The sequence below is a fragment of the Carya illinoinensis genome, chromosome 15 (genome assembly GCF_018687715.1).
Source record: "Carya illinoinensis cultivar Pawnee chromosome 15, C.illinoinensisPawnee_v1, whole genome shotgun sequence".
Lineage (NCBI taxonomy): Eukaryota > Viridiplantae > Streptophyta > Magnoliopsida > Fagales > Juglandaceae > Carya > Carya illinoinensis.
The window spans coordinates 11,932,695-11,945,719 of NC_056766.1; the positions used below are offsets into that span (position 1 = coordinate 11,932,695).

The 13,025-nt window shown below is 38.4% G+C and overlaps 1 protein-coding gene across 1 annotated transcript; it reads right to left on the reverse strand.

Annotated features, from left to right (window-relative positions):
- Positions 1–10,101: 10,101 nt before the first annotated feature.
- Positions 10,102–12,520, reverse strand: LOC122295818 (cytochrome P450 CYP82D47-like). Its single transcript, XM_043105075.1, has 2 exons — positions 11,505–12,520; positions 10,102–11,087 (listed from the first exon to the last, which is right to left on the reverse strand). The coding sequence occupies exons 1-2, from the start codon at positions 12,441–12,443 to the stop codon at positions 10,461–10,463; spliced, it is 1,566 nt and encodes a 521-aa protein (XP_042961009.1). The 5' UTR covers positions 12,444–12,520; the 3' UTR covers positions 10,102–10,460.
- Positions 12,521–13,025: the final 505 nt, after the last annotated feature.

Here is a 13,025-nt window from a genome sequence, read left to right on the forward strand (position 1 = left end):
GATCTGCTAACAGTAGGTTGCTTCTTTGATTTCCATGAGATAAGAGAATCTCCTATAAAAGCTTTGAAACTAGTGACACTACTTCTAGTATCTAGGCAGCCACCCACAATCACTATCAGAACATGCTTTTAAATGTAAGGGAGATGTTGCAGATAAGAGAATCCCTTGACCTGGTATAGCTTTGATATATCAAAGTACTCTCTTAGCAACTTGAAGATGTATGGTGCTAGGAGTAGCCATAAACTAACTTAAGGCTTGAACCGAGTAAGCTAAATCAAGTTTGGTTATGGTGAGATACAATAATCGACCAACAAGTCTTTTGTATGAGGTAGGATCAAGTAAAGGAGAAGAAGAATCATTTGCACTTAGCTTTATAGTTGATTCCATAGCAAAGGCTACTCATTTGCAATCAGAAAAGCCATTGTCTTCCAAAATATTGAGGGCATACTTCCTTTGACACAGTGTGATACCCTTGGCTAATCTAGCCACTTTTATACCCAAGAAGTATTTTAATTCTCCTAGATCCTTAATGGTAAAGAAATCATGCAAAAATTTCTTTATGAGATTGATCTGATCAACGTTATCAGAAGCTAGAATAACATCATCAACATAAATGAGCAAAATTATAAAACCTGAGATGAATCTAATTTGCCGTGAGTAAAACCAAATTGAATCAAAGAAGAATCCAAACCACTGTTTTGAGGCCTGTTTCAAACTGTAAAGACTCTTCTTAAGTTTGCATACTCGAGGGTCATTATGGATGAATACCCTAGTGGCAACTACATATAAACTTCTTCATTGAGGTCTCCATGCAAAAAAACATTGTTTACATCTAGTTGATGCAAGTGCCAATGTTTTATTGCAGCAATAACAAGTAAAACTCTTACAGTTGTCATTTTTACAACAGGGGAATAGGTATCAAAAAAATCAAAACCTTCTTGTTGAGTGTATCCCTTTGTTACTAGTCTAGCTTATACCTCTCGACTCTGCCATCAATTTTGAATTTGACATGATAAACCCATTTACAACCTACTGTAGTCATATTTGGAGGTAAAATAGTAAGTTCCCAAGTTTTGTTTAATTCAAGAGCTTTGATTTCTTATGCCATAGCAGTTTGCCATTGAGGTTGGGAGATGGCTTGTTTAAAGGTTTTGGGTTCAAAGGTGGAAGACATAGTAGAAACAAAGGCTTTATATTGAGAAGATAATTGGGAATTAGAGAGAAAATGCAATATGGAGTAAGGCTTACCGGAGGAAAAAGGAGAACTACAACTGAGAGATGCTTGAGGTACTGAAGTTGTCTAAGTCATTCTATCATAGTACAAGTCCTGTAAATATGCAAGAGGATGCTTGATTCTTTCAGACCTTCTAAGATTTTCAATTTGGAAATTTGCGGAAGCAGGTTGTTGAGGCATATCAGAAGATGTATTGGAAGATATATAAGTAGGTGTATCAGAAGATCGTTGAGTAAATGGCATATTAGATTTTTTTGAGTCATAGAAATGAAGAAAATTAGGAAAGACAGACAGTGTTTGGTATAGAAGGAAATATGGATTCATGAAAAACCACATTCCTGGATACAAAGGTTTTAAGAGTGAGAAGATCAAGAACTTTATAACCTTTGATGTTTGATAGATAACCCAGGAAAAGACACTTTGAGGCTCTTGGTTGAAATTTGTTTCGATGATTGGTGATTGTGCTAGCAAAACACAAGCAACCAAATACCTTAAGATAATTATAATTTGATAGTTTTTGAAACAAAAGAAATTGTGGTGTTTGATTTTTTAGGGTAAATGAAGGAGTTCGATTGATGATATGTGTAGTAGTTAATACACAATTAGTCCAGTAAGAAAGAGGTAATTTGGATTAAAAAAGCAATGCTCTAGCTACATTTAATGGGTGTTGATGCTTTCTTTCAACCCTACTATGTTGCTTAGGTGTTTCAACACAAGACAGTTGATAAATTATGCCATGTTCTTGATAAAAGGTAGGCATTTTAAACTCTTGTCCATTGTATGTCCTAAGAATTTGATTGGTTGTGTTGAATTGAGTATGAACATAAGCAACAAAATTGGTGAGAATAGTACCAGTATCTGTTTTAGCTTTCATGAGATAGAGCCAAGTGAAACGAGTGTAATCATCTACAGCTATTAGAAAGTAATTGCAGCAAAATATGATGTAGCAGAAAAGGGACCCCATATGTGGATCAATTTAAATGCTTTATTTGAATGACTATTTGATATAGGGAATGGTAGTTTCTTTTGTTTAGCTAATGGACAAATTTCACAGATGTGATTGTTAGTAACTTGTACAATAGGATCTAATGCACTAATGATTTGTAGTCTTGCAGGCGGGATGTGTCCTAATCGCAAATGCCAAATATCATAATTGATATTACAATTGTTGGCTAAAGAAATAGGTGAATTGATTGAATTAGGTACTTCACTCTTTGCTTTAGTAGAAGACTTTTGTAAGTGATATAGTCTAGACTTTACTTCAAGAAGCCCAATCATCTTCTAGTTGTTGAGGTCCTACAGAACACATTTGGATTGACAGAAGAACAATCAAATAGAGTTTTCTTTAGTTAACCTTGAAGCAGAAATGATATTAACATTGAAAGAAGGAACATAAAAAGCATTATGTAAGGTTATATCAGAACAGAAAGTGACGTCTCCAGTGAACACAATAGGAACCGATTGGCCATCTGGTAGATGAGTTAGAGATGGTTTAGTACGTAAATGAATCGAGTTGAAGAAATGAGAAGAACAGATTATATGATTTGTTGCCCTAGTATCAAGTCTCCATGAAGAATGATTATTAGAAGATAAAATAGTATTATAAGAAAAGGGATTACCTGAGGTAGAAGCAGTGTTAGCTCTTGAATTGGGATTAATATGTGAACTGGATAGACTATTAGTAAGGGTTAGCAGCTTTTGAATTTGTTCTTGAGAAAATATATTTGGAAAATTTGAATTCGACTCCAAAGAAGAAGCATTGTTTGCAATGGCAACCGTGAATTTACACCTCCAATTGTGTAGGAATAGATTTTTTGCCTTATGGACCCTTCCATCCAGGTGGATAACTGACATCGGACAGAGTAGCGATTATCCTGCAGGCTAGTTCCAATAAATGATTCACAGGAGAAAAATCACCCAAAAATCAGAGAGAAAAGTCTATAGGGTTTAACGGAATATTATAAAATCAAGCAATCCTTGAAAATCAGTCCACAAGCCGGACTATTAAAGCCAAAAATTGTGTTTATCCCAATTTTTTCAAAAATAGCAAAATCTTGAAAATCACTCTAAATTGAAATTTGAAATAAAATATGCAATCTGTAAAAAAATCCGGCCCAAATCGGATTTAAAATGACTTCCTAACTGACAAGCAAAATATTACCATAAATAGTAAAAAATAACTAAAACTAGTGATTTGGAAGGAAAAATAGCAGAATTTGAGGTCAAAAAAAGGCACATGGAGCCATACTCAATGTGGATAGTGTGCCGCCGAAAAGAGCTTTCCGAATTGGGATCTTATGTGCGATTCCGACACCCGTAGCCAAAGTTATGGCTAAAAGACTGAAACGCACTCAAAACGGCCCCAATGAGGAACATATCAAAATCAATTCCCGCCTTTGCGCTGATCTGTCAACTCATGGTATCTCAGCGCTATCAAGGTACAATTTGATAGCTCAGCATCATCTGTCTCGGATCCCCTTGCATCAACCAATGTGTTGAAAACATTTGTATGCAGGTGACCTGAGTATCCATAGTGAGAAAAAATCACATCTACTTTGCCTTTTGTTTTTGTGAATCAAACACCATTTGTTGGAGTTTGTCTCTGTGGTTGTGAAGCAATCATGGCATGTGAATCAGGGAGAATGCCAACAACATTTGTCAAAGATCTTTGGCCTTCTTCTTGCAATAATAAAGAAAAAATTTTGCTCATGGATGGCAGTGGAGATGGAAGAAGTAACTGGCTTTGCATCATTGAATAAGAATCATGCAGGCCAATCAGAAATTTCATCACATAGTCACATTGTTGCATTTCTATATGATTCTTTAAGATGTCACATGAACATCTATCAAGAATTCCACATTAACAGCTTGGAATGGGCCGATAGCTGATATACTCATCCCAAAGGGTCTTGAAATCACTTAAGTATTTAGTAATAGATTTGGATCCTTGAGAAATGGAGCTAAGAGACTTCTTTAAAGTAAAGTCTCATGGACCATTACTTCAAAGATATCTTGTTTTGAGTTCTTCCTAAATATCAAATGTACTTGTGAAATATAAGAGACTTGCACGAATTTCTTTGGCAATGGAATTCATCAATCAAGATAAGACCAGATTATTTGCTCTCAAACAAGCAACTCATAGTCTAGGATTATCAAGACTGGATTGAGTCAAGCTTCCATCAATAAAGGCAATCATGCTCTTCACAGTGAGGGCAATGGAAATAGATCGATTCCATGCAACATAATTCTCACCAGTGAAGATTTCAGAAACTAGAAGTGCTCCAGGTTTATCAGATGGATGCAAGTAGTAAAAACTTGAGGAATCATTAGAAGGATTTCCCAAAGGGGGAGAGGAATTTGCCATAGAAGCAGAAGAAAGAAACAAAGAATTTGCAAGAAAAGAATCAAGAAAGCATTGGAATCTTTATACATGATGATACCATGTAAAATTCTTTAAAAACTTCAAACTAGAAATAGAGAACTTGAAAGAGAAAGTAGCAGGGGAAAGACTGAATAATTCTCATTATGATAGGAACTTTGTAGTTCATTAGTCTATACAATGACTACATTTATACACATAAAGAGTATACAATGGTTGCCACATTGTCCAATAATTTACATCTATTCATCTCATTCTTTTAACTAACTTAACTGTCAACTAGCTATAAATAAATCCCTTTGCTTGGCTTCTCGGGATTTTAATTCCAATCTCTCTATGTGGCTTTGTATATTCCAACAATTGATCAAAGTCCTTTTCAAAATGATTATGTGGCGCTTATGCACTTCACGACTACATGTAATAATACTCTCAAGAATATTATCTATAAAGTGAACATAATTATTATTCTTTAGAGTCTTCTCAAGTCCCAAAGATACGTTTTTTTATTAGATCCAAATATTGAATCCAAAAGATATATATATATATATATATATATATATGCATCACTAGAATGCATTCCTAGTTAAACAATATGTATCCTAGTTGTTACAAATGATTTAATATTCAAGTACTAAGTACTTGATAGGTCCCATTTTAGATTAACTATGAACACTTATAGGAAATATTCTCTTCGGGTGAGAATGCACACAATTTGGATAACTTGGTTTCTGCCTTTTCATTGATAATTCTTGGCTGCTTAAATAAGTAAAGCCAGGTACAAGAATTCCAAAATAAAAGACAACATGAAACTGCTAGTAGTTAGTAACCAAATCACAACATATGTACAAAGACAAGTAGTACGAAAGCATAACACTGAAAGCATAACGCACCTACTAACAGAATAAACATGCAGAAAAATAAATATCACTCCAACTGCCAATGACCCAGTCCACGAAGCATGCATACGAGCTCTTCACATCCACCCTCCTCCTTGATACTTGGGATCTGGCTTTAGGCCTATCTCCAAATGATGTGGCCTAACAATACTCCCCCCCGCCCCCCCCAAGTGGACCCTTGTCCTCAAGGTCCACAGATGGAAATTGTACAAGCAATGACTTGGTTGTCTCCTACGTGGCCTCCTCTACTGGTAGACACTTCCACTGGACCAATCATTCTTCTTCAAATTTACTTCCCCGTTTGACCCAACGAGTGTCCAGTATTTGTTTAGGTTCCAATATAACTGCACCTTCATCGGTCATTCGCAGAAGTTCTTAAGAAGGCACCACCAAGTCTCCCAAGATTTTTTTTAGCAGTGAAAAGTGGAAAACAGGATGAATGCAACCTCCTTCCAGTAGTTGAAGTTTATAAGCAGCTGCTCCAATTTTATGTATCATTGGATACGGCCCGTAAAATCGAATGGCAAGCTTCTGGTGGGCACGTTTGAAAACCGATTGCTATCGGTAAAGATGCCACTTAAGAAACACCATATTACCCACTTTGAAAGTCCAATCTTGCCTCTTTTGATCCACTATCTGCTTCATGTGATTAATGGAAGTATCCAAATTAGCCTTAAGTTGGTGCAACAACTCGTCTCGAGACACGAGACTCTAGTCCGCTTCATGCACAAAACATAAGCCACTATGCATCCCTATAGATATATACATGGTACGTCGTATTATACCACAGCTCTGCCCATGGAATGTAGCTGCTCCATTTGCATGGCCATTGATGAAAAAAGCATCAAAGATATTGCTCTACACAATGATTGATCACTTCTGTCTGTCCGTCGATTTGTAGATGATAGGTGAAGCTGAGTTTTAACTTAGTACTTAACATTTGGAAGAATTCTTGCCAAAATCGGCTAATAAATAATATTTCTCGATCACTAATGATCGATCTGGGAAGGCCATGTAATTTGATAACCCCTTCAACAAATTTTGCAGCCACACCTTTAGCAATAAAAGGATGAGTTAAAGTTAAGAAATGTGCCAGTTTACTTAACCTATTGACAACTACCAAAATTGTGTCCTTGTCGTGGGATGTAGGCAAGCTTTCAACAATGTCGAGAGTGATATTGTCCCAAACTTGGCAAGGAATGGGCAAAGGTTGCATGAGTCCAGTAGGAGGGAGTGTCTCGGACTTCATTTTTTGGCATACTTCACATTGCTAGACGTAGTCTTGGACTGCTTGGTGCATTTTAGGCCAATAAAATTGTTGAGCCAGCCTCTTGAATGTCCACAATACTTCAGAGTGCCCTCGAATTTTTGTGTCATGAGACTCATGCATTAGCTTGGTCCTTAGCGCGTTGTGAAAAGGAATAGCCACTCTTCCTTTGAATGAAAAGAGTCCTTGGCGCTGAGAATATTGCCTCTCGGGTTGAGCCTTGGCCATCTGATCTACAGATTGGATATAAGAATCCCCTTTGTAGGCACCTTTAATCTCATCCCTCATGGTTACAGAGGGCACATGTAGATGATGAAGAACTAGAATATTAGGCTTGCATGAGAGGGTGTCTGCAACTAAGTTTCCACAGCCTAGATGATAAGTAATCTCATAGTCGTAGCCTATAATTTGGCTACCCACTTCTGTTGCTCAGGTGTCACCACATGTTGCTCTAAAAAATACTTCAGGCTACACTAGTCTATTTGGATGGAAAATTTCCTTCCTAGTAAATAAGGTCGCCACAAGCATATGGCCTCTACAATTGCATGCATCTCCTTGACATAGGTTGACTAGGATTTTTTTGTGATTCCCAGTGTGTGGCTCATAAAGGCAATGGGCTTGCCTCCTTGAGTTAAGACTATGCCAATCCCTTCTCCTGAGGCATTGGTTTCAATGGTATAGAAATCATTGAAGTTAGGCATAGCCAAAATGGGAGTGGTGGTCATTGCTTGCTTAAGAGCCGAGAATGTTGTTTCGGCTTCTTTATGCCATATGAACTTCCCTTTCGAGTAAGTTGGTAAGTGGTCGAGCGATGATGCCATAATTTTGAATGAACATCCCGTAATATCCTGTTAAGCCTAAAAAACCACTTAATTCAGAAATATTAGTTGGATGTGGCCATGCTACCATGGCCGCAATTTTCTAGTCATCAACCTTCACCCCTTGAGGTGTGGTAATATGCCCCAAGGACTCCAATTCTTGTTGGCCAAATATGCACTTGATTGCCTTGGCAAAAAATTTACGCTACCTCAAAACCTCCAAAGTGTGTTCAACGTGCATCACATGCTTATCCCAAGTTGGACTACTTATGAGCATATTATCGAAGAAAACCAAAATGAACTTTCGAATCTAAGGTCGAAATATAGAGTTCATGATGGCCTGCAATGTAGAGGGTGCATTGCAAAGGCCAAAAGGCATTACGAGATATTCATAATGGCCATTATGAGTATGAAAAGCAGTCTTAGAAATATTGGGACGATTTACTCTTTCTTGAAGATATCCGACCTGCAAATCCAGCTTTGTGAAATAAAAGGCACCATATAATTCATCCAGCATGTAACCCACCATTGGAATGGGGAAACAATCCTTGATGGTGGCACCATTAAGCGTCCAGTAGTTCGTGCAAAATCGCCAACTTCCATCTTTTTCCTTCACTAGAAGTACATGCAAATAAAATGGACTGGTGCTTAGATGAATAAGCTCAGAGTTCAGCATCTCTTAAACCTACCTTTCGATCTCTTCTTTTTGAAAATGGGCATATGGGTAGGGGATTACATTAATCGGCTTGGTGCCCTCTTTAAGTGTGATGCAGTGATCTACCTCAGTCATAGGTGGTACACACGAGGGTTCCTGGAACATGTCATCGTATTTCTACAATACCTGCTACATGTCTTGCTACTTCACATCATATGTTGAACTCTATGATACGGTTTCTATGGTTGGTGGGAAGCTTACTACAAACAATGCATGGCCTCATCAACAATCCTTTTATATTTCTTTTAATGTAGCTTCTTGAGTGGCTTGCTTTCCTATTCCTTGCAGCCTTTGGGCTTGATTATCCTAGATGAATTCCATAGTTAATTGCTTCCAATTACAAACCATAGAACTCAACATTTCCAACCATTGAATGCCAAGCACTAGATCAAGACCTAATAATGGCAGAGAGAAAACGGTGAGGTAAAACTCAGTGCCTTGTAAATTCACCACTACCTTATCAAAACGCCCTTGACACTTCAACTACTTGCCATTAGCAACTCGAATAGTAAACATTTCCGTTGGTACCACCGGCAAACCTAGCATGCTTGCCAAGCAATCGTTGATGAATTTATGTGTTGACCCACTTTTGATCAACACCATTACTTCATGAGAGCCCATCCTTGCTGTCATACGCATTGTTCTAGGAGCAGTCCATCTCATCAATGCGTGTAATGTGATTTTGGGCTCAAGTTTAGGTTCTTGCATCTCTCCCGTATCTCCACCTTGGTTAGCCTCTAATGTTTTTTGATCAGTAATGTCCTCACAAACCATGTTATCTACACCTACATGTCCCTCCAAGAGTAATAACTGAAGTTTTTGGCATCTATGCCTAGCTGTGAAGCATTCATTGCAGTTAAAACATAGGCCTTGCACTCTTCTCCTTTGCATCTCCTCCCATGATAAACTTCTAATTGGGGCCGTAGGTGTAGCAGGAGCTACACGAGTGGCTTGTGGAAGAGTTAGAGGAGCTCTTGCAGGTGGTAGCCACACAAACCTCCACTGTCATATGAGTTGTTCGTCTCTCATTCGTGCCAAGTTAATGGCATCCTTGAGGGATTGCAGTTTAAATATCCAAATTCCATTTGCAATTTTAGTCTTCAAGCCACCCATGAATGTCCCCACCAATGCCTTCTACGTCCATCCATGGACCCTATTTCCAAGCTTCTCAAACTGGTACTAATATTCTCTCAATGTCCTGAGCTGCCTCACCCGTGAAAGAGCCTCGTCAAAATGCTCAAACTCTAATGGTCCAAAGTGAGCCCAGAGTTTCTCTTCAAATTTCTCCCAAGAACTCTTGTCCCTCTTTCTAGAATGTCCTGCGAATCCATTGCCATCACTGGTTGGCCTCCCTTCCTAGATGGTAAGCTACCATGGGCACCTTCTGGTTTCAGTAGTGCCCTGGTACTCAAAGAAGTAGTTCACACGGTTAAACCATTCCATTGGGTTATCTCCTGAGAACCTCGAAAATTCTAGCTTTGCGGTTTTGGAGGAGACAATCTGTCAGCCTCTAATCTTGGTTATCTTGATTGTGACAACCATGGCTTGAGGACTCGTTATATGAGAGCAAAACATTTGAGAGGTGATTGAGTGTTTCCTCCAAATGGTGAAGTTTATTAGTCATACCGTGCTCCATTTGGTGTAACCCCTCTTGCAATGCACCGAGCCTAGAGTCCAAATGTTCAATGCGTTCTTTGTTGGTTCCCATTAAACCTGACTATGAGGCCAGTCATTTCAGATTAACTACGAACACTTACAAGAAATATTCTCATCGGGTAAGAATGTACCACAATTTGGATAACTTGCTTTTTGCCTTTTCATTGATAATTCTTGGCTGCTTAAATAAGCAAGACCATGTACAAGAATGTCAAAATAAAAGACAACATGAAACTACTAATAACTAGTAATTGAAACACAACACACGTACAAGAACACATAGTAACAGAAAGCATAACACACTTACTAACAGAATAAACATGCAGAAAAATAAACATCACTCTAACTGCCAACGACCCAATCCACAAAGCAAGCATACGAGATCTTCACGTAATGACCTAGTCCATGCCGCATTCATACGAGATCTTCATGTCCAACCTCATCCCTGATACTTGGGATTTGGCTTTAGGCCTCTCTCCGAACGTTGTGGAAGTACTATACATGATATACTTGTTCAAGAAGGCGTGGAGTGAGATGGATTTCAAGTGGTGTTGCTTTAATGGAGGCAATTCCAGGTTTCTCAACCATGTCTATTGGTTCAGCTGATGGAGTTGAAATGTCAAAAGCATGTAAGAAGGAAGCAAGGGTGAGTTGAACCAGTTGTAACCCAAGCGAGATTCCAGGGCAAATTCTTCTACCACTACCAAATGGTATCAATTCAAAATTCTGACCCCTAATATTGAAATTTTTATGGGTAGTAAGGAATCTTTCTGGACGAAACTCTGTTGGATCTTGCCACACCTGTGGGTCTCGATGGATCTTTGATAGATTAACAAGAAGACGTGTGCCTGCTGGGACATGGTAACCAGCCAAAGTACAATCTTCACTAGACTCGTGTGGCACAGAAAGTGGGCCAGCAGGGTATAAGCGCATTGTTTCTTTGATGACAGCTTGGAGATAGGCTAGGTTTGGTATGTCTGAATCCTTCACTTGCCTTTCCTTGCCAACTTGGAGGTCTAGTTCTTGTTGGACTTTCTTTAGAGCCTCTCGATTGTTAAGAAGTAGAGAGAGAGCCCATGTCATAGTCACAGCTGTTGTATCTGAGCCCCCTAAGATAAGGTTCTACAAAAGTGGTAAAATTAGAGATCAATAAGAATATCCCTTTAAGGACATTGTCAAGTGGGCGAGTATCTAGTATTAGGAAGTGCATATGTACCTATATGGAGCTTGAGATCATGGACTTGGATTTCTAAAATTGAATAGTCACAAATTGCTACTTTTAATATACAAAACTAACAATATGCTTAAACATTAAAGGTAGAGAGAAGCAATCACACTTTCAAGTGCTAAAGAAATTACTAATCCTATTAATGCTATTTTCTTCTAGTGGGATCCTTTTCTTTATGTGATACTACCAGAATATGAGCAAGTTATAACCTTAAACTGATCTTAGGAATGGCAATGCATATGATACTAGTTGTGACTAGTGGATAATTGATTAATCATCTTGGCTAACAAAACAATAATTAATGATCTTACCAGGCAAGTAGCTTTGGTGATTGTATCAGCATCAAAATTTGTAATTTCTGTGTTATCTTTGACAAAGGATAGCATCACATCCATAAAGTCCTGGGGTCCATTCTTCACCTCACTCGAGAGATTTCTCTGTTTATGTTCTTCTAGCAAACCTTTAAGCACATGATCGATTTCTCTTGCAATTTTCTTCATGGCCCTTCCGTCCCCACCCAAGTCCAACCACCTTAGATATGGTAAGGCATCTGACACAACAAACTTTCCAAACAAAATGAAACTATCTTTCAATACCTTTTGGTACTGAAGATCATTTCCTGTATCCTCATCCTCGGTGGCAGCCCAAGCAAATCGCTTCCCTACAACCATCCTAAACACAGTGTTTAGCATGATCTTGCCAAACCAGCCATTCATCTCCACCAAAATGAGCTTGTTGTCATTAACCAGGAGTTTATATGTTTCTTTTATAGCTGTGTTTACCTCTGACTCTCCGATGTGCTTGAACATCTCAACGCGTTGATTTGAAAGGAATTCAAGAGTGACTATTCTTCGAACTTCACGCCAATAGGGACCATAAGGGCTCAAACCGAATAAGGCATAGTTATAGCCCATGAGTTCTGTTGCCATAGCTTTTGGGCGGTTGGCAAAGACTTTGTCTTTGGTAGTAAAACACTCTTTCGCTATCTCTGAATTGCTAACCACTATAGCTTTATGCATGCCCAACTTGATGGTAAAGATTGGTCCATACTTGTCAGCCATATAACCCAGGATTATATGAGCAGGTTTTGGCTTTGCTAATAGGTGGAGGTGGCCGATAATGGGCAATGCACCACCAACTTCTGGTGGAAGTGTGCTTTGAGGTGCAGTCTTTTGGGCTATGCTCTTCCATAATAGAAAGAAGATAAAGAGAAGCAAACAGGCAAAGATGCTGGCCATGATAGAAGTCATATTAAAGGTACTTGATGAGTGATATTGAAAGAGTATATATAATTTCCGTTTTGGTTGTGGTTGTGGATAGAGGTTGCGGTGAGAAGGGCATATAAATAGAGCATAGGTGTGTGCGCATGTGCCAGAATGATGTCCTAGCTAGTGCCAAAATGCGAATGGCATTTAAGTCATTTAAGTACTTCAATTAGCACACGGAATTGAATAGATAGAGGCCACCACCACAAGACTTATTGCCCTCGTAGAAAATATATTTCCAACCACCCCCAAATAAAATGAAAAAGTGATAATTAAATAACGCAGGGAATATCTTTTCACCTCATCGGAAAATATCTTTCATATATGCTTAACACATGAAAATATCTTTCCACTTCGAACTGTAGTTTCAAGTTCTTTCATCGCCATGTACCATGAACTGTATTCATGTTTTAAGAATACACGACAGACTAGCATTAATTCACAACCATTCATCGGAATCTCTCTCTCTCTCTCTCGTTCAACGTACTTCACGTGCAGTTCAATATATAATTAATGTCATCGATTTTCTGGCTTCAATATAAACCAAATGACAGTCAATTAAAGGAT